This window comes from Sander lucioperca, chromosome 10 (assembly GCF_008315115.2).
Source record: "Sander lucioperca isolate FBNREF2018 chromosome 10, SLUC_FBN_1.2, whole genome shotgun sequence".
NCBI lineage: Eukaryota > Metazoa > Chordata > Actinopteri > Perciformes > Percidae > Sander > Sander lucioperca.
The window spans coordinates 31,493,029-31,517,155 of NC_050182.1; the positions used below are offsets into that span (position 1 = coordinate 31,493,029).

Genomic DNA, 24,127 nt, shown 5'->3' on the forward strand with positions numbered 1-24,127 from the left:
ACAGGCCGGGCAGCAAGCCAGCGACCCCGGCAGGCACCCGCCGGCTGTCACATCAGACTGTGGAGTTTCTGAAGTCCGACACAGTCGGACCAAGTTTGCAATTAGCTATCAATTTTCGTAAAACGGCCCATATTTGAGCTCTACATAGTTGATTTCTCGCATAAAAAAAATTCTCAGAAGTGAATTTAATAATTAAATAGCAGATGAACAATGTATAAAATGTCCATTTGTTGGCCACAACAGCAATCCATGGTTGTTGTGATTGTTGCAGCACTTTGCACACCAACACACTTACCTTTGAATTTCTGATTGGGCGGGCCAGGTGTCAATATGGGTTATTACCCACTGTGCTTTGTTAAATGGTCTCAATGTTTTATTGTTTTCAGGTGAATACTAGTTTACTAGAGGAGTAACTGAGTATTTGAAGTAATGCAGTAATGCAGGAAGTGTACATTTAGATTCCATGCTTATTGTGTTTCCACAACAATGTTTGTGAGTAAATCTACTGAAATGGCCACCATAATAGTGGTGTGTGGTGTATAAGATGAGAAAGCAGAGGTTAAGACATGTATGTCATGGTTGTATAAAAACAATGGCTATCGGTCCATTTTTGCTAAGCGCAAACCAGTACCGAAGGCATCAATAAATTGTTGGGGATGGTCATGCCTTTTTTCTTTATCATTTTGGAGGGTCATAGAAAAATGTATTGCTGGCGAAGGGAGGGTCAAGTCTATTTTGACTAAAGATATCCATAGTCCTCCGGTAGCCCCTCAAATAAAAAACGAACAGTCCATAAATGCTGAAGACCTCATGGCTTTGGGCCCTCCACGTAAACTGGCTTTTCCATTTCTCTTTCTTTGACGTTGGCATTGGACAGTCTGCCCCTCTAGTTAAATTACAATTAACATCAGGGGAGTCATAGACATATGGAGATTCAACAACAGGAGGGAAGAAAACATCCTTTTAAAGAAATTTAATAAGGGCCTTTTTGCCCTGTAGTGTCTATACTGTCTACTCTAACAAAACAAGTGATTTTAGCTTCTGGTTCCTTTGGATTGCTGTCTCTAGGCTGTTGCATTTCCACGCATAACCCTGTGGTGCAGGTATGAATAGATTATTAGGCAAACTGTGATATGAAACAGTTATTTAATACTGTTTCACTTCAGTAATCACAGGAGGAAACTAACTTAAAATAACTTTTGTTATAGGTGAATGTAAAGTTTTTGTCAGTTGGATCTTGAAAGCAATTGTGTAAACAACATTTTTTAGACACCAGTTGTTAGAATATGCATTGTAGTTGAGCAATGTGTAATGCAAACATGTCTATACTGCTCATAAAAATGCAGTTGGTCATACACTATATGCATGTATTAACTTTCGCTCCATGCTCACAGAGAACCGAGCTTTGCTTTCTAAATCACCACAGAAAACCTTGATCTTTATTTCACATAATGCTGAATTTATTTGCTTGGTTAATAAACAAACAAAGATAAATCAAACGATCCAATAGCCAATGTTGATTACTGCCACTGTCTCAAAAATAATGGGTGGGAGGTGTCTCAAATGTTACGTTAAATATCCTTTACTATAAATAATGAATTCCATATAAGAAAACATGCTGCCATGTAATGTAATTACATTCAAATCAAGTGGCATGTATGTATAATATAATTACATTCAGATAAACAGGCTTGTATATGTTATAGCCTTCAGGGCGAGGCAGAAACATCTGTGAAGTTTACCACTGTCAGTCCTTTCGTTGTCATGAGTAGATTGGATTATGCCTACACACACACACACACACACACACACACACACACACACACACACACACACACACACACACACACACACACACACTGATGGACGCATGCATGAACAGGCACACATGGTAGCAAACACAGACGGGTGTATATAAGTATGCACACACTCCCCTTGTGTATCCTTGGTAGTTACAATCAAGCACACAATGATGGTGACAGTTGGTGGGTTATGCAAATTAGATGCAAATAACTAGTCATAAATTTGTATATAGTAATTGCACTAACGGCTAGATAAAGGGTGTAGTTAAAAAATAAAAGTGCTTCCTGTTGAATTCATTCTGTTTAATTGACCTGTGTGTCAGCTTTTATGTGTATTTCTGTTGTTTATTTCCTGTATGGAGTTGCTGTGAAATGAATAACAGTGTATTGTGTGTAAGGTACACACACGTCAGTCATGCAAAACTACAATGTTTCCCGTCTCTGAACTGGACATGTCACATCCTGTATCTGAAACACATCACACAACACACACACACACACACACACACACACACACACACACACACACACACACACACACACACACACACACACACACACACACACGAAAGATGAAAAGCATGTATGTGTGCCTTGGGTGTGGGCTACATTAGTGCCCAGCTTTTTGTTCTTTTTAATGCTTTACCCCAATAACTCACAAATTGTCTGCATTTCCCACTGCATATAGTGTTATATTATTTTCTTTCTAGTCCTTAAACCCTTAGTCAGACATGTCTCATAGGGTTAGATCACCCAGGACAGCCCAGGTGCTCTTTGTCTTAGTCTAGAGATAGCCTTTGTTAATATGTATATACAGTATCTGACAAAAGTGAGTACACCCCTCACATTTTAGTGAATATTTCATTATATCTTTTAATGGGACAACACTGAAGAAATTACACTTTGCTACAATGTAAAGTATTAAGTGTACAGCTTGTATAACAGTGTAAATGTGCTGTCCCCTCAAAATAACTCAACACACAGCCATTAATGTCTAAACCGCTGACAACAAAAGTGAGTACACCCCTATGTTAAATTCCCATAGAGACAGGCAGATTTTTATTTTTAAAGGCCAGGGAATTAGAGGTGGACGGGATGCTGGTAGGAATCAAAGGAGAAATATTGGCAGATAATATTATTTTTCCTTTCCCCTAGTCTTTATCCCTCTCTTCCTTCCCCTCTCTCTTACTCTCCTCCATCTCCTCTCCAGATTATTAGTAGAAAGATGTTAGATTTGTAACATCAGTGCTGTTCTCAGTAGAATACCACTTCATGAATTGGTTGTTTTAATCCATTGGAGGCAATAAGGAGAATAACTATTTTGCCTAAACCAAACATGATTCAGTTTCAGTCATTCTCTCATAATCTAAGGATGTACTATTTGCTTATTCTTACCATTTGTCTGCCACCCTCTACCTCTCTGTTTCTTCCTCTTAGTTCTATCTTCAGAGAAATCTATATCACTTAAATCTATATCACTTAATCCTGGCTGGAGAAAAATTGGTGTGATTGTATCGGTATGTACTTATATGTCGGTGTGCATACTGCATATTGTCTTTGTGTATATTTACATGCCCGCCTTGTTTAAATGTGGATCAGTATATGTGTGTTTGGGTGTTGTCAATATCAGGCTTTGTTTGACTGTGTGTCACCATCAATAACCTTTTCCCATGTTGTCTGTCTGTTTTTTAGGTCCAACAGATTGATCGAGTGGTGGAAGTAGTGGACGAGGCTGTTAAAGGTATTTTAGTGCACGCGCGCGCGCACACACACACACACACACACACACACACACACACACACACACACACACACACACACACATACACACACACTCATTGTATGAGGGAATAAGCAGAAATGCATTGATCAACTAATGATTGAGAGTCTTTACATTGTTGGAATAGGAAATGTGTAAAGGATTTTCAGTAAAGTGGTTGGTCCACTTATTGACAGCATGCAAGGAATATATCACTTTCCTGTAGAAATGCACATAATCCCATTATGGATTTGGGTTGGCTTTCTGTCTGCTTTTAACATTTTAAAACATTTGATTCTGACTAATTATGTCAATAATAAAGTACCAACTAGAGTGTTATTATAAGATTCAGTATTGTTCAAAGTACAAAGATCTACAGTAGTATGTTCATTGTGTTAACATGAGATATTCAAGAAAAGATTGAGTTGATGTAATGTTTAAAGGATGGTAAATGTCATGAAACAAAATGCATTCACAACTCATTTTGACAAAATTGCTCACTAAGATTAGCGGTTTAGATTGATGTGTATTTAAAAGAGAAGTCATCAGTGTTGCTTTCAGATCTGACTTGCTGTCGGAGTAGCTTGTTAAGTGGTCTTCTCTGTCTTCAGACAGACTCACATGGCAGTGATTAGGTCATCCATTTAAACTGTTAGTGAACCACCGCACTTTACTGTTTAATGAAGGTCAGGCAGAGTTTACAGTGTGAGTGTGTCCAGTCAAGCTGTCATACACCCCCAGCTGTTCTCTAATAAAGAACAGATTGAGTTTATACTGTGTGTGAGTGTGTGTGTGAGAGAGAGAGAGAGAGAGAGAGAGAGAGAGAGAGAGAGAGAGAGAGAGAGAGAGAGTTACTAGTTTGCACTGCAGGCTTCACTCTAATGAAGGACAGCTGAACAAAGGCTTAATTTTACAACGTGTCATCAACCCAAGTCTGTCTGGGTATACACACTCACATTTACACATGTACACTGTGACTTTCATTCCCCCTTTCTTCTCAATGATTTGCTCATTCTTTCCTTTTTCTTCCCTTTCTGTCTTCTTCCCATTCCTCAGCGTCTTTTGATCTCTTTCCCGCCTTTCTTCCTCCTCCCTCTGCCTTCTCACTGTCCTGTTCCATCCGTTCTGCCCTCCTTCCCTTCCCTTTTCCTCCCTCCTTTTCCCCCTCCATAGAAACTAATTTCCCCAGTATCATTACAGTTCTTTATGACCTCGTATAAACTGAGAGCTGTTATTTCAGCTCGGAGGCCTGGGCATAAACCTTTAAGCTCTGGGATTTGCCTTTCGTAATGGCTACTAAAATACTTACTTCAATGAACTGCTAATAGACGCAGTTCTTTGCTGCACCAAAATTGCTTGCAGGTCTGTTTTCCACATGACAAGAGTGTTAGTATGCCTTTATGAGCTTGTTTCTTGAGGTGTGAGACTATGTATTTCAGTTTGGATCCTGGCTCAAAAAGAACTTAACAACTGTCACTCCATAAAGATACTTCACTACTGTAAAAGTGCTTTTAATCATAGTGCATCTACCTAACATAAAGCTCAAGTTACTACCTATTGTAAATGGCAGGCATTTTTATCCTGTGGTTATCTCAGGTTGGGTTGCTGAGCATGCACACAGTACTATCTTTATACAGCCATACACATTACAACTGCTGTCCAGTTTTGTGGTGCTTGCCACCCTGCAGCATCTGTGATTTGGTGGGTAATGTTGTTACTGTGGTCGCAAGCTTGCTTATCCAAATTGATAGTTTATTTATTTTTTTAGCTGTGCCAGATGTTGATTTTCTTGCTAACAACAAACACAGCTTTGGCTTTATCTTGCATTCCAAACCCTCTGCCAGATCTATAAAAAAATAATGTACGACACCCATGGATGCACATTTTGCAAGGGCACCTAGCCAGATGGAATGTCAGTTAGTGATGCTCAACAAACAACATTATACAGAAGCCCACAAAAAGGCTAGAGTATATGTTTTATTCATGTTTTCACTCTTAAAGGAACGCAGACTTTTACTGAAGTCTGATCTTTGCACCAATTATGAATTACTGCTGTACCCCTTTCTTTATAGGGCCGTTTTGATGTATTTGTTTCTTTATTGGCCTCCTAATATTGATCTTCTCTCACTGAGATGATAGCCTCGGATGATACCATTTCACCTGATATTCTTTTATCTGTTAGATTTAGTGTGTGTGTGTGTGTGTGTGTGTGTGTGTGTGTGTGTGTGTGTGTGTGTGTGTGTGTGTGCGCGCGTGTGTGTGTGTGTGTCATAGAAACGGGGCAGAAAAGGTTAGACAGGCTAATGTATCTACTTAGCTACAGATCAGAGGCTATATGGCATCCATATAACCTCATGGTCCTTATTTCACCAGGATAAACAAACTGTTTGCCTTTATCAATGCTGAACAAATAAAGCATGCGTATAAACACATGGCTGAATAAAAAGAGACAGTTATACAGGGAGGAGAGGAAATAAAGAGCAGGTACAAAGAAAGAGGTTGATGCATTCATATATATTTAAGTCATCTGAAGGAAATCTGGAAGTTGTCTTTTAATGCTCACTAACCTCCCATCTGGAAGTGACAAAAACGTCTTATTGTCAAGCATCAAAGCCTCATCTAATATATATGAGATATTTCCTATCAAAATTGATTTGACTGACATTTTACAAGAAATCAAACTACTTTTTCAAGGACAGTCATACATATCTATAACCTGTTGTATCAAGGGGAAAAATGACAAGCATTCCACCCCTCCTATCCTCCTCCTCTGCCCCCTTTGTCCCTTCTTTCCAATGTGCCCCTATCCCCGCTCCTGCTTGCTGCTTTACAATCAAACCAGGGAGCACAACAAGACCCACCACTTATAAGGCACCAGACACAGGTCAACAGGTCAATCTTGTACCTCCCTACATCTCTGATCCAACCATCCATCTGGCTATCCTGTACATCTTTCATCTGTGATGTGTTTTTTTTCTATCATCATCCAACCATCCATCCATCCATCTATCCTTGCCTACCCTCCCTCTTTTTCTCTAGCATGTTATAATGGGCCATTATGAGTGGAGAGAAGGATTTATGTTGGTTTGTATTTATGAAGGAGAGAGAACAAAAAAGGAGAGAGAGATTGGAAAAAAATACAAGGGAAAAGAGGAGGAGGCAGTCAGTAACTAGAAAATGTGGTATAGGTTGAGTCTTTGTGTCTATGCAGGGTTGCCCATCACAGCAGTTGACCTCTCTAAACTCTGTAATTGAGATGGCAAATAGGGCAGCATTCTTTGGTTTTCTTCAGTTACTCAAGTTATCTATTTTATATCTTGCTTCCCATTCATGTTTCCCTAGGCCCTGAAATTGAATTTGGCTTTGGGTACATTGCTGGAGTGATTCCATGCTGGTTGTGAGATTATTTCTTGAGTCTTGGGTGGCAGTCACATTGACAGGGGTCCTGTGCAGTTTTAGGGACAAGAAAAGAATATGTGGGGAATGGCAGTTTCCAAGTTTTATAAAAAGGGACAATCTCATAATTTGGAAAAACATCTGGAAATCCAGCACCATACTGATAATCGCTTTCTCCTGACAAGTCTGTGTAGGCAATTTGGTATTGGTAACTTTATTTTCCCTCAGCTAAAAACCACCATAAACAAATGTATAATGTCAACAATATGAAAAAAAATAAAATAATCAAAAATAATTTACTGCAATCCTTCCCAGGCCTGAGCTGAAAGCGAAATTACTGGCATGCCTTTTGTTTTGCCAGTGAAGCTGCACATCTCCAACATGTGAGTTTCAAAGTCCATTATTAAACCTCAACATTCAAGCCAAAATGGTTAAGCCCATTCTGTGATAGTCTGCCACTTTGTGCTTTGGAAAAATGAAGTAAAGTACTTGTTAGACTGTATCATTTTGTTATTTACAGCAGATATGTTTTTTTTTTATCTTTACACTTATTTTATTTCAAATCCATGTTTTATGACCAAAGTGGAGACACAGATAGCTACCTAGAAGAAATCATGGCTGAATGTGCTTTAAGTCCCAGCTGTTTTCCACGAGGGAAGTTTTCTAATTTCCTTGCTTATAGTGGGATATTACAACCAGTCACGCCTCACCGATTGGCTCTTTGTCCTCCTCTGGGGTAGATAGTAATTTTTATCTACCAATTGATAGCTATCCGTCCTGCCCTGAGCCCACCCTCCCAGGAGACCCATGTAAAGCGGATGAAAACAGGAAGACAATTCCATCCCTCAACGCCTCCATCTCGCACACCCTCTAGCCAGTAGCCTATTAGATAGTTGGAGAGGAAAGACTACTGCATCCCATTTATGCACACCAAAGGCTGGACATCACTTGCTATTAGCTACAGTATTTGACTCAGCTATGGATTTTCATTTGCTTCTGTAGCACAGTGTATCTACTAAGTGATAGTAGTTTTAGAGTTGTTCACACTGTAACAACTCTAAAACTACTTGTTGGTAAGAGATCTGAGTAAAATAGTCTTTATTTTGAAGATTCCCTTGTTTCTGCCTGTCCTTCATTGTTTCCGCCCGTATTAACTATCTTGGTAATATCAGTGGAGTTTACTTCAGCAAGAATATCATGTTCTTGGCCTACTTCCCACTTTGTGTATTGACGTTCATCCTTAATTGATTTAAAGTGCACCTGATACCAGAGGTTTGCCTATTATGCCATTTCCTGCACAGCTAGATCTGCTAATTTATGTCTCCCTTGACCATACCTTTACCACATTGTTTTTTCCACAATTAAAAGCTCGCTTTCTATTTGGTATTGTTGTTGAAGGTTATATGTAAATGTGGTTGTGTATGTGAGCGTGTGTCTGCTGTACGTTTTTAAGTGTGTGTTATGGAGACAGACTAGAGAGAGAGGAAGTGATGCAACCAGCCAAACAGTGAATGTAACTCTATTTTCCTTTATCCTTGTTATCCAACTAATATTTAAGTTGAATGGAAACATTTTTAACATGGAAGTGCCTACAGTACATCTGTGCACCCATCCACACATAGGTCTGCATGTTAGTGTGTCACAAGTGAACAACAGGGAAAAGGTGACACTGGTAGTTCTGTCTGAAAAGGTATATGTATTGAAGTGATGTTTGTTGTTTTCAGGCCACTCAGTTCGTCTATTGGGTCAGAAGAAAGATGGAGGCCGGAGGCTCGGAGGAGCTAGACTGGACCTGCCCAAGATCAGGAAGAACCCTCTTATTGAAATCATCTCTATTAACACTGGGTAGGATACAGACACACAAACAGAGAACATGACTCATAAAATATTCACCCTTAACTGTGAATTCAATTTCACTGCTTCATTGCCTTACGGTTTATGGTGTGTGTGCGCTCTTGCTCTCTTTGTACAACCACTTAAGTAGAGCCCCTCTGTGCTTCTAATTTTATCAATTCAAATGGTTTGCTCTTGGGGGGGGGGTGTTTGTGTGTGTGGGTCTGTGTGCATGCGTGCGTGTGTGTGCATATAGTGCTATTTGTCCTTTAAATGTAATACAAACCCAACAGGTGTCTAGTCTTTTGTCTCAGCTTCCATTTGACATATGAAAGAAGAGACAGCTACATAGGTAGACCTCCTTCCTTTGTCACCTTTTTCTATCATAGCTGGGATGTTATGTATTATCCTGTTACTATTCTTTCTCATTTTGCCTGTTATGTCACTGGCAGCGAGTTTGTTTAAGAATACTTCTGTTGTGTTTGGTAGATGCACAAGCAAAACCACTCACACCTACACCCACATGTACACTCACATTTTTATGGGCTAATTTCATGTTGTTTACAGATCTGTGTATCTCTGCTAACCCATGTGCTGTATTCTCAGTGGGCTAGTTAAAAGGGTTATGACAGACATATTCCACTGTGCTGGGCCTCCACTAATGATAATCCATCAATCATCCTCCTGCACATCTTCAATGTCTGTAATGGCCTGACTTAAAAAGCAAGGAAGTAAATAACTTGTAGACGCAACACTAGTGTTCAATATGACTAAAGCTTTCTTGGTTTAAATATTCTTTTGTTCTCACACTAAGTTGGTTTTTAACAAGCTGTCAAGAAAACAAGCTTCAGTTGTTGCTAATGACCATCTCAAAGTTCTAGACATTACATGATCAACAATACATCATATTTTTATTTGATTATACGTGTTGTAAGTACATTTGTTACTGTATGTAAAGGGGTTTCAACAGTTAACTGGAATTTCCATCAGTCTCCTTGAACCATCTGGGCTAATTGCAGCAACATTATTGTCTATGTAATAGAGATGCACCGATAGACCGGCCGGTGACCGGAATTGGCTGGTTTTCACGTGCTTGGCCATGACCGGCGACCGGCAGGTCAGTCTGACATATGCTGATTTCATGCCGGTCAATGTTACAATTAACTGACAACATAAGTTATACGAGTTACAGTTCTCAAGGACGCACAGACACACGGATGCGACAGCACAGTCTCTTTTTCTCTTAACTTTTCCGCTGTGTGTCGCGCGTACCTGTTCGCACTGTGAAGCGCGTGTCCGCGCTATTCTCGTACATGTAGGGAACCTCGTGAATTAACCTGCAACATGTCAGCTGTTTGGAAATTCTTCAGCGTGTGTGCAGAAGATAACAAGTTTACAATATGCAACACCTGCAAGGAAAAAGTAGGGCGTGGAGGGACGACACCAAAAACCAAAATCAAATTTTTTTAGTTGGATATTGGATGTAAAAAGAAGGAAATGGTTCTAACATTGCACTTTAGATGTGTGTGAATTTCCCACACCAGGAGTAATTTATATAGTTCTGTTTCATAGTGATCCTTTATCTGTTCATAAAAATGTTCTATGTTCTGTGCAAAATGTTCAATTAAAGAAAAGATAGAAAATAAATATTTGTGTGTGCTGTAAAGTGGTTAGAAAAAATGAAATCGGAATCGGCTAAAATCGGTATCGGTTGGCCTAACTCAAAGAAAATTGGAAATCGGAATCGGCCTAGAAGGTTGTAATCGGTGCATCTCTACTATGTAATATACTGACCCACCAACAAGAAGGCTGTGACTTGTTCTCAGGTCCTGACCTATTATTTATTACTGTAGGCATTGTTATGGTTATTTTGGGTGTGATAGTGATGCAGTGGATATATTATGATGCTGTGTGGTGACAGCATCACCATACTCCACATTGTCACAATACATGTCATCAATTTACATTTTTGTACTTGTTATAGGGGGACCTTTGTCTTCAAAAACAAGGATTGCAAACAATCATGGTAGTCTAGCAAAAAAACTAGCTCCCACATTATATTTTTGTCTACATTAAATGTTGAACAACAGTATGTCAGGATTTTTTTCTAAACTCATGATATTCCCAGCCTTATTTCAGAGACTCAGTCAATGAAAAAAAATCCTGAGTGTTTTCCTAAAGAGTTGACATTGCCCTAGATGTTTGTGGTCTGCACAGCTCAGTGGTCTTTATTGCTGACTAAAGCTTCTTAGACAACGCAAAATCTAATATGCCTAGAAAAACTGTAAATCCAGCTGTTTCAGCCTTAATTTATCAGATAAACAGGCACTTCTGTTCAGCACCAACTGTGGCATGTTTAAAAGGCAAAATGGGAGCTTTGTGACCAAAAGAAAATGCAACCTTTTGCTACAAGTGTACAGTTGTACTCAGGTTGGCCAGCATTTGCCAATTTTCAGTCACTGCTCCCCTGTAAACCATTGCCTTAGATGGCCACCAGTGTCATAGTAGATAACAGATGCAGACACACTATTTGTAGCTCTTTCACAGCCTCTGTGTATCATTTTGATAATTGTTGGTAATTGGATCTCAATCCTTCTCAGTTCCTCTTTTCACTCTGCATTTGCCAATACCAAATCGCAACTACAGCGTGAATACCTACCTTGATTTCTTGCTTTATGTGCTTGTGTACCTGCTGGTTCGACCATTTCTATGCGTGTGTGCTTTTGTGGGCCTTTCAGCCTGAATGTGTGCAGTTTTTATTTGTGTGCAGATGTCAGTCCCCTGCCAGCCAGCCTCCAGCAGGGGGTCTGTATCTGATCCAAATGAACTCGCTGTGGTTTTGCAAAAGGGTCAGGCTGGCTACAAATAAATCCCTTTGTTTTTATTCTTTTAACTGGAACTCTTTTTGGAGGCCCGGGGATTATATGAATATGTTGACTGGGTAAATCGGCTGTTGACAAATCTCTCACAAATAACACTGGTGTTACTGAAAATCCAAGCTTAATGTGGGCTTTGTATGATGGTCATTGGTGTCAATAATTTCGACATGTTTATCTCAATGTGTTTACGTATGTGTGTGTGTATTAAGGAAAATGTGAGAGAGAATGTGCTCTTTGTGTGTTCTGTTTTTAGATAATCTGTTTTAAATATTCCTCTGAGCTAGTAGTGACATCATTGGTGACATTTGTCAGCTGGAGAAACAGAGGGATCTTTGTCTGACACACAGACACACACATGCACAACATCAGTTGAAGTTGTTCTCCAAACTGCCTCTGCGTCACAAGAGAACATTTTAAGCTTTTGATTTGGAGTGTGTGTGGCCTTTAATGTCTCCAGTTTGTTGCCAGTTTGTCTTTGTGTGTGAACATGTGGGATGCATCCCTTTTGTTTCCTAACCAAATATCAAGTCAATGTCATGCTGCAGGGTGGAGTGTTTTCACAGGTCATCTGCAGGTCCTTGAAAAGTAAAGTCTTGAATCTTAAATTCTCAAATAATGTTAAGGCATACATATTAACATATCTTAAATACAGTTAATAGACCATCATCTCTCACTCGTGTGTTTTTTGTAATATATAATGAGACAACATGGCAGTTGTATACAGCATTATCATTGTAAGCATGTTAGCATGCTGATGTGAGAATTTAGTTCAAGTGCAACCATACAGAGTGGCAAGCATGGCTGTATACTCTTTCTCTTGTTTTGAGTGTTACTAATGCTTTTTCAAATTGAGTATAATGTCACCAAGCATGTTGAATGATTTAATAGATCCACACTAAAAAGCACATCATATATTTTTTTAAACCTGCAGATACCCCTGCCCATCAGCTCAGCAGCCACTGGAGCATTTAGGATGGTGGGATCTTGGGATATAGGGCAAAACAGTTGTCACATTGCTCCCTCTTTGGAAAATTATCTGTAGAAATGTTGTAGGTCTACCAGATACCCCAAAGTACCTTTTTTTTTTAATACAGAACACGAAACAAAAACCTTCACCCAATGTGACTTTTTGTCTATAAACAGTGATCATCCCAACATTCATATTTTGAATTAAGGCCATTTACTCATTTCAAATGACTGCAAAGAGTCATTTTAGTCTACGTCTGACACAAGAACCTTTTGTACCATCCCCTTCACTTTACAGTAGTAATGCAAATCTTCTCAACAGCCTGACGTAGAGTTTCACCTGGGACTACTGCTGAAAATTGAATTTCATGTTCAAATTGATTCACAATATTAGTTTCATTAAGTTGAACATTAATTTCATTTGGACCTATTAAATCCAAATTAGATTGGCTTTTTTTCCTCACCCGGTTAATTTTTATCCCCATCAGAAAATAAATTCAACATAGTCCAGCTGGTCCTCAAATGCCCTGTGGCTTTGTATAAAAGGAGCATTTTCAGGTTTCTCCTGGGCCATTTGCACGCCTATTTTGAGTCATCTTTACTTGATACATTAATGAGAAAAAGCCCTCGTTATTTCTTTGAAGGTTCAATCCAAAAGCAGCATGTTGCACCAATCTTATTGCTGATATCAATTGTCAACAACAATTCAGTTTTAATACACTAATATTTGTTTTCCTTTTAGGGTTTCAGTTTAATTTATTCATTTACTTGCAGAGTATTACAGAAATATTATGGACGCGAAGGACACATTGAATGATGTTTTATTGCAGATGTATAAAACATTTAATTTTAAAGTGCTCTCTGAATATACTAATGAGATTTAGCAGCAGATGTGTGCTGCCTTCCATGCAGTTGTTTTTTAAATGTCACAATTTGAATCCTATTCAATGAAATGTAATCAATTTAAACATAGCTGGTTTCAGTGTCATTTTTGTAATAATTGTGATTGAACAAAATATAGTTAAATGAATCCAATCTCAAACATTATTGAAATAATTTCACCAGCATAACTCCATCCTCCGAGGGACCTTGAATATTATGAAAGTTAACAGGCTTCTGAAGATGAAGTAACACAAAAGGTGCTAAAATTTTTTTAAACCGGTTTTGACAAAGGGAAAACCTAAACCTCCATAGATTTTAATTTGAAACAACACAACATAAATCTTTCTCACAGGTGGTGTATGTGCATATTGAATGGTTGGTGAGAGCGGTGAAGCAGTGGAGGGAATAGTAGTTGATTAATGAGAAAAATAAAAGAAAGAAATACTGAGAATACTAGAGATGCACGATATATCGGCAATCACATCGGTTGGCTGTTAGTCATTTGTTTATACATTGGCATTGTTGAGCAAACCGATTTCAATAACCAATGACTATTTCCATCTAGCAGCTGTTGTGTGTGTCAGGGCGGCGCTGGTGTGTGTGTGTGTGTGTGTGTGTGTGTGTGTGTGTGTGTGTTTTTTGGCCACATAGTTTTTGACGCAAATCAGGATTTTCATGTTGAAGTGAAGACTAAGCAATGTGTGTAGTGTTTTTCACAGTGAAAAAAGAAGACATGCTAGTGCAGAATGCAATACTTGCAAGTAGGGGTGGAACGGTACATGTATTCGTATTGAACCAAAACGGTACGGGCGTCTCGGTTCGGTACATGAATTTACACGGAGAACACACAGTATAAAAATAAATAAAACTTGCGTACAAATTAATTAATGTAATACGGAACTAATATAATTCGGAACTACTGTTAGATACATGGGTTCTAGGGACACCTAATCTGTAGCCCCGCCTTAGCTCTGAAGCTAGCCGAGCTCCGCCTACATGCAGTTTTTTTCAGGTCGATGGTCCAGTGAGTGAGTCAGAGATAGCAGCACTAAAGGACAAGTATGGTGAGTGGTGGCGACCCACAAGAGTTAAAGGACCCGCTGGCCTCTTTAAGATCGCAAGTTTGGGAAAACTTTGAGACTGTATGGATGAAGCCTGGAGCCTCCCGTGTCATGCCCTCCCGCCTGGTGCCATCCCTGCCTCGAAACTTCAGTCTTCGGGTCAGTTACAGTAGTACAGGCGAGAGAGTGGTGGATTAGACGAGGACTGTGTGTCGGCGTTGTTCAGCAGTTGTTGGGTATGTAAGTGGAAATACATCTAACATGCTAACGCATATCCGAAGCCATCACCCAGCTGTACCAATCGCTGGAACGAGACAAAAGAAAACTGTCCAACTTCTCCTCCTTACAGTGCTTAACCAGCCTTTAAATACATATACAAATAGGGCTTCAAGTATTTGCTGCATGTGCTCGAACCTCGTTACAACATGCCATCCCGTCCACATATTTGTTGTTGTTATTGTTTATATATGTAATTTGCACTTTCATAAATACGAGATGCTGTATTTCCAGTTTTATAGCTGATTGTCTTATTTTGTTTACAAGTTATAGATGGAGTCTGGAGATGATGTGGTGTACTCTTTGTTTACTGTTTACATCTTACTTTACACACTAAAGGCTGTTGCAGCTAGCTCAGGGGATAGACTGTATGACACTAGGTGGTACATGCACAATAAAAAAAAAAATTGCCTTCTGCATTTTTGTTATGCTTTTCCCTCCACTGTATTGAACCGAACTGTGATGTCTGAACCGAGGTATGAACCGAACCGTGACTTCTGTGTACCGTTCCACCCCTACCCTTGCAAGGTCAAAGTAATGCGAGGAGGCTGTGTCAAATCCTTTAACACCGCCAATTTACTCACTCATATGAAGAACTGCCATCCAGAAGTTCGCAAACAATATCAGGAGCAAGCTACTAGCAAGCAGCCTAAACGCAAACAGTGGCAGCTGAAGCCCGCACGGTAGCGAGTGTGTGGTGGAGAGAGAGAGGTGTGTGTGTTGGTGAGTATGAAGTTAGCAGTAACATTAGCCTATAGCTGTGAACGTAGCAGCGCAGTCTGTGTACAGTTTATCTGGCGGTGAATAAATGCTACAACTCCTCAGAAGCCAAGTCAAGTTCTTGTGTCTTGCTTGCTATGTGCTGGTTAAAGGAGTGTAGGGTTTAGGTTTAGCCACGGAGCTAGTGGCAACTTCAGCACAGGTTCACCAACTTAAGGTGGGCTGGCTTTAAGGTGGACCAGCTATTCTCATGTTATTGACAAGCTCATACAACCTAAACAGGATATTTTGTTTTATGTTACTTAGTTATTGATTTATGATCCAAATTTTTTCACAGATGTGAGTTGGACTTTCATTATACACTTGCAACAAGTTATAAATGTAACCAAAACTAACACTGTTACTTACTTGTGATTGTCATGGTGGCCCTGTAACAGTTAGGAAGGAAACAATTAGGGCTGCACATTAATCTAATCGCAATTGCAATGTGCGATTACATAAATGCAAAAATTGTGCGTTTATGTAATCGCACATTACAATTGTGATTCACTGCAGTCAAGCCAGCTGTCACTCGGATGCCGTTTGAATGCATTTGCCTTAAGTATCAGTATACGGGTGCACTATAATTTTCACGTCGGCTGATTTGAACACGGAAATCCAAGCGACGGCTGCCTTGACCACAGTCCTGTTTTTGACTCCCAGACCGTTGTCGGGAAGCACAGGGGAGACATTCCCCCCAAGGCCGATGCTCTTTCGGTGGTAACACCCTTCACTTTACCAGCAGTATTAACAACAGATGAAGCCACGGTGTCTTGAGAAGCTTGTTGTTTTATTGTTCTCTGTTAATTCACTTGACATCATCTTTGCTATCTCTTTTTTTTTTCCTCTCGCTTTTCCCTCACACAGCTGCTACGCTAAGTTACTCTCACTCCGACACCGCTTACCACTCACCGTTGTACAAAGTATATTTAACCCTAACCCTAAGATAATCACTACATATTATATTACACCCATCTTAAGTTTATAATGGCATACAAAATGTATTACTTAAAATAAGAATTTGTATTTTTTATTTATTCTATTTATTTCATTTGTATGCTTGAGCAATGCAGAAATGTATTTTGAAAAGATACATTTTTACTTACTTTTATGTTACTTAATTTTGTAGTATTGCACATTTTTTGTTTATGTATTTCTTCTTATGCTTGCTTAACTTTGTATGTTCAATTTGAGAAAAAGAAACTTGTTTTATACAGATCATATCGACATCGGTAGATATCGGTTATTGGCCATAACGGCAATGGTAATATCGGTTATTGGTATCGGCCAAAGTTTTCATATGGGTGCATCCCTAGGGAATACCAAAGCCGGTCTATGGAAAGCCTTTCCACTCCCTATTCAGCCCCGTTGTACCAAATTTGGTTGCAGTTCCACCAGAGTTCCACTGGGGGTGATCGCAGGCGAGTGCAAAATGAATGGGACTCTATGAAGGACTGATTACGATCGGAGATCCCCCTAGACGGCATCTGAAGCAGAACCAGAATGTCCGAGTGAATATTACGGCGTGGTCTTTAAAACATTAGCAAACCTAACCTGTCAGCTGTGTTGTCGATGCCTCGAGAGAAAAAAGGAAGCGACTCAGAGATTGCCGTAAAGCAGTATCTCTGGCCGTATATGTGTATGGTGTCATTGACATTTTAAAAGGCTACTTAAAAAAAAAAAAAATCACCCAGCAGTGTGCATTTTCTTAGCCTCCCCTTTCAAATGCAACATTCATATTACTAGACAAAAAATTATATCCTGAGAAAAGTGGATTTTGAGGGGTATAGCTCCACAGAGTTCCATTCATTCTGCACTCATCTGTGAGCGCCCCCTATATGGATCAAGAGTGGAACTGCAACCAGTTCAGAAGCCGGAAGTAACTGTCCTGGTGCAGCTGATTTGTATTTTTGTTGGGCTTGTGCTCTTTAATTGGCTTACCTTTTAGTCGCCAGTATTTAGTTTTGCATTGTTTCTTATGTGGTTTATTTCATAGCTTCTTTATACCAACAGTTAAGCCTGAGGACAGAGTTCATTTTCCATACAGCCTCAGACTGGAAAAGACTTGACTGTCTTTTTAATGCTCTGTTTTGTGTCCCAGTTTTAGCCCGCTCGATATTAGGGAAGCTGGTGCGTGTATGTGTGTGTGTTTTGCCCTAGGCTACACTAACGGTCCCTTCTTGCTCTTTGTATATCTTTGTGTGTGTGTGTTTATGTGTTGTCAGCGAACAGTAAAAGCCCCTTTGTGAACAAGTTGAATCGCAATGCTTCAGCGTCATAAACAAGGAATTTACAGCCACTCAGTCAGAATGGTTCATTAAACTTCACTGTGTGTGTGTGTGTGTGTGTGTGTGTGTGTGTGTGTTTGTTTATTGCGGTGTCTGTTTGTGTGAACCGCTGTCATTAGACTTCAGGCATTAAAAAAAGCCCTTTGTTCCACAGTTACAGCTCATTTCATTTCATTATCCATCTCTTCCTCTTCCCTGTTCTCTATTTAGTCACATTTTTGGCAGTTATAATCTCTGTTATTACAATGTGCTAAAAGTCAGGTGTTAATGATCCTCTGCTCTAAACCCAAACCAGTAACCAACTTCATCATTCGTATCCTCCAGGCTGGCAGGTAGACAGACATGATGACACAGAGGGAATAGGCAGTGGAAGTAGGCTTCTTGTGGTTTGAGAGCTCTCTCAAACACAAGTGGAGCATTGCTGTCAGGCTTACTGCTGCCTTGATTTTTGATAGCTGCGCTGGCAGCTCATACTTCCCAATAAATAGTTAGAAGTTGAATTGATGATATAGAGGCCTGTGCTGCAACCTGTGTAAATATTATATATATATATATATATCATTCCCAAACCTTTTCCTATACCATTAAAATACATGTTTTCTTCTTAGCTATTTGATGATAGTGTGACAATATTTTGCTTCTTTTGGGTTAATGTTTTCCTTAGCCACCTTTTGCACATCATTGTCCTTCAAATGTTTTTAGGGTTAATCTTAGGATGGGTCGACAAATGGAGATGCTGCCATTTCTTGGATAAAAGCAAACGTTGAAGGATTAAATACAAATTATATTTCAACATTCCTGGTTTTTGTTACAAGAGAGTGGAAATTTCTTACTCTTTGAGTTACTGGCTTCACCTATCCAGGGAGTAAAAAAGGTAACCTTGAAACCCATACAGTACTGTATTTCATCCTCTTTTCTTTGTTCAGCTCCTTCTATTGAATTCCCTGTTTTCCCTTTTTTTCACCTTCTGACACTAATAGTAACATATTTATTTGCTTAAGGGAAAGCTAATTTAATCTGGCCATTAAGCCATGTTGAATATTGCACGATGCCATTGTTCTGGTTTTTGAAAAGATATTTAATACCTTTTTAGACATGAATGTTTTGGATGCTTTAGTCAAGCTACATAGTAATAATCTCTAATCATTTTTTTCTGCGTCGTTGTCTATTCTATTCATTTCTGTGGCTGGTTGAAATCCTAAAGGATTTGAACAGGCTAGTGGCTCATTTCTCGCAGACCTTTATCCCTGCCAAATCCTTGATTTCTGTAATCACTAATAATCACCGTAGCACAATACACACACACACACACACACACACACACACACACACACAATGTAAACAAAGCTGATAGATACAGAGTGAAAAGTGTCTGTGTGATTGCGTGTTAGCGTGCATTTAGAATGTGTTTGTTTTAGCAGATAGGCCCCCAGTGTTTCCTGTGATTCCTGTGTTCTGGCTGCCACAACTTCTCCATCCACTGTCCACGCCGACACAGTGGAATAATATGTCTTATCAACCTCGCAGCTGACCTTTACATCTGCGTGTTAACCATTGTGACCAGGGTGTAATGTTCAGGGCTGAGAGAGAAGTAAATTTGAGGTAACAGACGTCTAGGTGGAGAAGAAAAACAATACGTGTCAGAACAGGCTGGGCCAAATTTAGGACTTGCTGGTGTGAAGCCAAAACCACAGCAGCAACATCCTGCATGTCAGAGCTACACTTACTAGCTGTTCCTGACCTGATGTGTCCCCAAGTAACATGACAGGGCCAGAAATAATAATACGATTCTTGAGTGTGGCAGCAGGTTCAGAGTGACAACACAGCACATTTCCTGTTTGTGGCTGTGGTTGATCAAATTTGTTTTGAATCATTTAAATTTAAAATGTGTAACAAATCAAATTCCAGTTAACTTGGTGTTTTCCTTTTATTTGTGTGTGTGTGTGTGTGTGTGTGTGTTTGTTATAGCCTAATGCAAAATATGTGTTATTTTTCTTTTTTCCCAGCCCAAACATATTGGTCATCACATCATGGTCACATCAATGTGTGGGAGTTGTACAGCTTCTACTTAAGTGCTGTTAATTTAACACAGCTGGAAGAAAATCATAACAGCAAGGACATACTGCACTGGTCTGCCTATTTATCTGTATCTTTCTGACGGCATTTAACTCACTACAGAAAAATCAAATCTCTTGTAATATGTGTTGCAAACATCAGCTGCTCTTGAACGGACATCAGAAATCTCTTCACATTGTCGCGTCCAGTTATCGTCCCAGTTTATAAACATTGTTCTATACTCATCTTTCTTGTATTGACTATTATCATGCCAGAACTCTATCATGCTTTTCAGCACACACGACAGTCTTCAGCACCTGAGAGTCGCGCTCCACTTTCCCAGTTCCAATCAGCACGCCTCAGAGCTTCCTCCGCTGCTGCATTCTTTTCTTAGCCCTCTTTGCAACTATTTCTGTTTGGAAATCAGTCGAACTCAGCACATTGTGTTTTTGATGCCAGAGGCCTTGACGGGGTGGGGTAAAAAAGACACGGCACAGCTCATTGGTGACGCGCTTTATAATAAAGACTATCACTAAAGAAAGCAGAGTCACTAAAAGGATAGAGAAAGCATTTTGCAGATAAAAAGGTCTTTGCTTGAAAGAGAAAGGGAAGTGTGGTACAGAGAGACACGGAGAAACGGGTGGAGATGGGAAGTCATTAGCTGAGTTAAAAGCAAATTGAATCAGGCCTGTGCTCTTTTGTAATTTAAATTTCTCTGGCAATTACAGTGTGGAAGTGAATAAGGCCTAAGAGAATGAGGAGCCAGTTTTTGCCTGAGAGACAAATGAGGAGTCTCTTTTTTCGTCTTTCTCCTATACACACACTTTACCTTACAATCGAAGCAGGTATGTCTGTTCCAGCTCGAGAATCTCTTTCAGACTGTAGTATCACCACCACTGGGGTTCATGCGATAGTCACTGCCTACAATTTGTCCATATCCCTACCTCATCTTAAAAAGCAAATACACAAGCCACGTTACACTGCTCTACTACACTGCTCTACTTGACTGCGTTTTCATTTTGTTGATCAACGGTCAACGATCTCATCTTTTCTTTTCTGTGTTGTTTTTCTCCCCGAGGAGCAGAAGTGAAAATGCATCATGTGAAACAGCAACAACAGAGGGAAGAAATGTGCCGATGTGGTTTAGGAAAGTAGAGCTACAGAGGAGTGAAGGGTGTTTACACAAGGGTTTCTGATCCCCGACATATGTGTGTAGGATTGTGGGAATGCATGGATACACAATATACACACAATCCCTTTTGATTTGGCACTTTAGCACACATACAAATACACACACCTCCACAAAGGAATGTTCCATTTTCTTTTTCTATTTTGTTTCCGATACACACATGATCATATGCAGACACGCTCATACTCACTCACACACACAAACACACACATGCCCACACCTCTTCAAGCTATGTACTATGGTGGCCTTTCCTGCTGTTTATCAAACCAATGTATGGGTAGTTTTCAGCTCCACTGGTCTGAACATTTTATTCCATTTCTCGCTTCCCCACTGCTTAACACACAAATACATGCCTGAGATGCACGCACGCCCGTGCGCACACACACACACACACACACACACACACACACACACACACACACACACACACACACAGCTCTCCATCCACTGTTATTCCTACTCACTCACCAGGAGAGACTTTGCTCCCCACAGTAAATCCAAAAGATTGATGTGTCTCCTTGGACAAAATGAGATTGTGTGTCATTACAAGGCATTACACTACAGAACCCCTGAGTAACTGAATTAGCCCCAGTGTGTCACAAGCAAACACAGTTCACACACACACACACACACACACACACACACACACACACACACACACAGATCGTCTTACATCGACTATTTGCACAAACCAGTTTCCTTCCAAGAGGTAGTCGACAACACAGAAATATCAACCCAGAAAAAGGCTTTATTTTAGTGACTCTTGTCTATAGGGGTGTGTGTTCATAGGTACAGTCAGATTATTCAGAGCATTTGGATTAGCAGGACATGCTGGCACTTGGGTCAGACACTCTTGACTTTAATGCTAGGATGCGTACCTCTACAATAAATCAGATGAAGCGTGTAGGAACTGTAACTTTTTTTTATAAATACTCCCCAAGTTGTAGGGGGTAAAGTAACATAAATATATCCTATGTCATAATTTAAACAAGTCTCCCGAAAAGAAACGGGTATCTTGCTCCCCCACCTCTGCCTGCTGCGCTGTGGCCGTGCGTGTTCCGTCTACGGCAAAATAAAAGCCTCTTATTTATGAGACCAGTCTGAGAGACCTCCAGCTTACAGCGGGGTCTCCAAGCGTGACTGTCCGAGCAACGAGCTAGCTGCCCTGGCAGGCGCAAGCAAGCTTATGGAGCTTCTCAACTCCGAAAACTTTGGACCAAATTGTCAATTCGGCATTGATTTTCGTAAGACTGCCTATATTCGAAATCTACACAGCTCATTTCTCGCCTAAAACATTCTCAGAAGTGAATTTAGTGATGAATAAGATGGCTAAAATTGTTAAAATTGTCCCGTTATTGGTCTGTCTATGTACCGGAAACCCGACCCTCGTTGAATGCTGAAATAAATGTTGGGATATGGGTGCTGCCAAGCTCATACAAGTTACCAACCAATGCATCCTTGGTAAAATGGGCGTGTCAAGAACATTTCCGGGATTTTTAACTGTTCTTGGCGAAATGCAAACTTGTGTATTGGGACAGTACTTTGGCCACGGACGATGATGTTTCACATGGACAAAAGAACACAAGTCCATAGAAAAACACAGATTGAGAAACGCCCTATGTCTCTCTCAGTCTATCAGTCAATAAGGCTAAATCATCTTTGTGAGCCATTCATTACCTGTGCCAAGAAAAAAAACACAGTCCACTGTGGCAGTGCTACCTTGGGTGGCACTGCTGCTCAACTTTCATCCCTTGCCAAAGTGCTCCAAGTTTTTGAGTTTGACCCTGCTGCTGGCTTCGCAGTGCGCAACCCATGAGATGACTGTGACGTTCCTAGCGCTCTAAAACGCCACTGTAAAAGCCTACCAGAATCTTGGCAGTGGCACTTTTCTGACGCATGTAAAACCTACGCAACGCCTTGTGACTGGGCTGATCATGTGTAGAGGCATGTGTTCGCTCAACCCTGTGAATTAGGTACTCAGTCATTGATACAACAACCAGGCAGTGAGTTGGATCACAGAGATTTTACAGGGGCCCGTTTCAGGAAGGAGGTTTAACAAATTCTGAGTCTAACCCTGAGTTGATTTACCCTGAGATGGGAAACTCTTGAGTTTTCGGTTCCAGAACAGCTGATTTCAGTTGGTTCAATCAACTCGGAGTAGGTTGACTCAGAGCTAAGCGTGTGCACCACCACTACAAAAAGGCAGCATGAATGGAGCAATGATGCTACGATTCACAAAGCATCCATAGTCGGGACCTCAATATCATCTCCCGACGTATGTTTAACTCCCTGCGAAGTAATACAGCTTCTTCATCAACGGGATCATCGACAAAAGGAAATGCCATGTTTTCAGAAAAAAAAATAGTTTTATAGTCTGCCTAACACGGTTAACAAACCAACCCTGTTTTTTTATTCATGCAGATAACAAACTGTAACTCGAGGTTAATTGAAGAAAACCTGCTCCCGACCAGGTTAGGTTCACAGACTCAGTTACCATAGTAACTGACTCTGAGGTTAAGTTACCTCTCTTTCTGAAACGGGCTGGAGTTACCCCTCTCTCTCAGGTTTGATTAACCTCCCTTTCTGAAACAGAAAACCCAGAGTTTCCCTCATCTCAGGGTTAACAAACTCAGAGTTTTCACTGAACCTGCTTTCTGAAACGGGCCCCTGATCTGGGAAACACCAATAGTGTATCCTTGTCTAGTTAGTCCATTACCCACTTGACCAGGGACTTAGTTTTTCACTAGTCAAACTAGTGGGTTATTCAGTCGCTTGTTAAGTCATTGTGAGACAGGTTGCCTGCCAGCGAATTAGTAATTTATGAGGCCACCAGTACAGTCAGTTTGTCAGTCGGACAGGTTGACGACCAGAACAAGTGATTTCATCGGTCAGACAGTTACACAGTAAAGTAGTCAGTAAGGCAGGCAACAGGTGAGATAATTAGCTGGTGAATCAGCCAGCCTGCAAGTCTAACTTTCAGTT

The 24,127-nt window shown here is 40.2% G+C and overlaps 1 protein-coding gene and 1 long non-coding RNA gene across 3 annotated transcripts in view; one reads left to right on the top strand and one right to left on the bottom strand.

The window, feature by feature from the left end:
* Window positions 1-24,127, top strand: part of cdkal1 (CDK5 regulatory subunit associated protein 1-like 1) — a 292,036-nt gene that overhangs the window by 95,953 nt on the left and 171,956 nt on the right. For both annotated transcript variants that reach the window (XM_031298668.2, XM_031298667.2), the window contains exons 6-7: window positions 3,495-3,543; window positions 8,682-8,802. In XM_031298668.2, coding sequence (XP_031154528.1) covers window positions 3,495-3,543; window positions 8,682-8,802 — 170 coding nt within the window. The remainder of the gene's footprint in view (window positions 1-3,494; window positions 3,544-8,681; window positions 8,803-24,127) is intronic.
* Window positions 17,322-24,127, bottom strand: part of LOC116049219 — a 14,430-nt gene continuing 7,624 nt past the window's right edge. Inside the window, exons 2-3 of the long non-coding RNA XR_004104836.1 lie at window positions 21,487-21,498; window positions 17,322-17,331 (exon numbers count right to left, since the gene is read on the bottom strand). This is a non-coding gene — a long non-coding RNA (uncharacterized LOC116049219). The remainder of the gene's footprint in view (window positions 17,332-21,486; window positions 21,499-24,127) is intronic.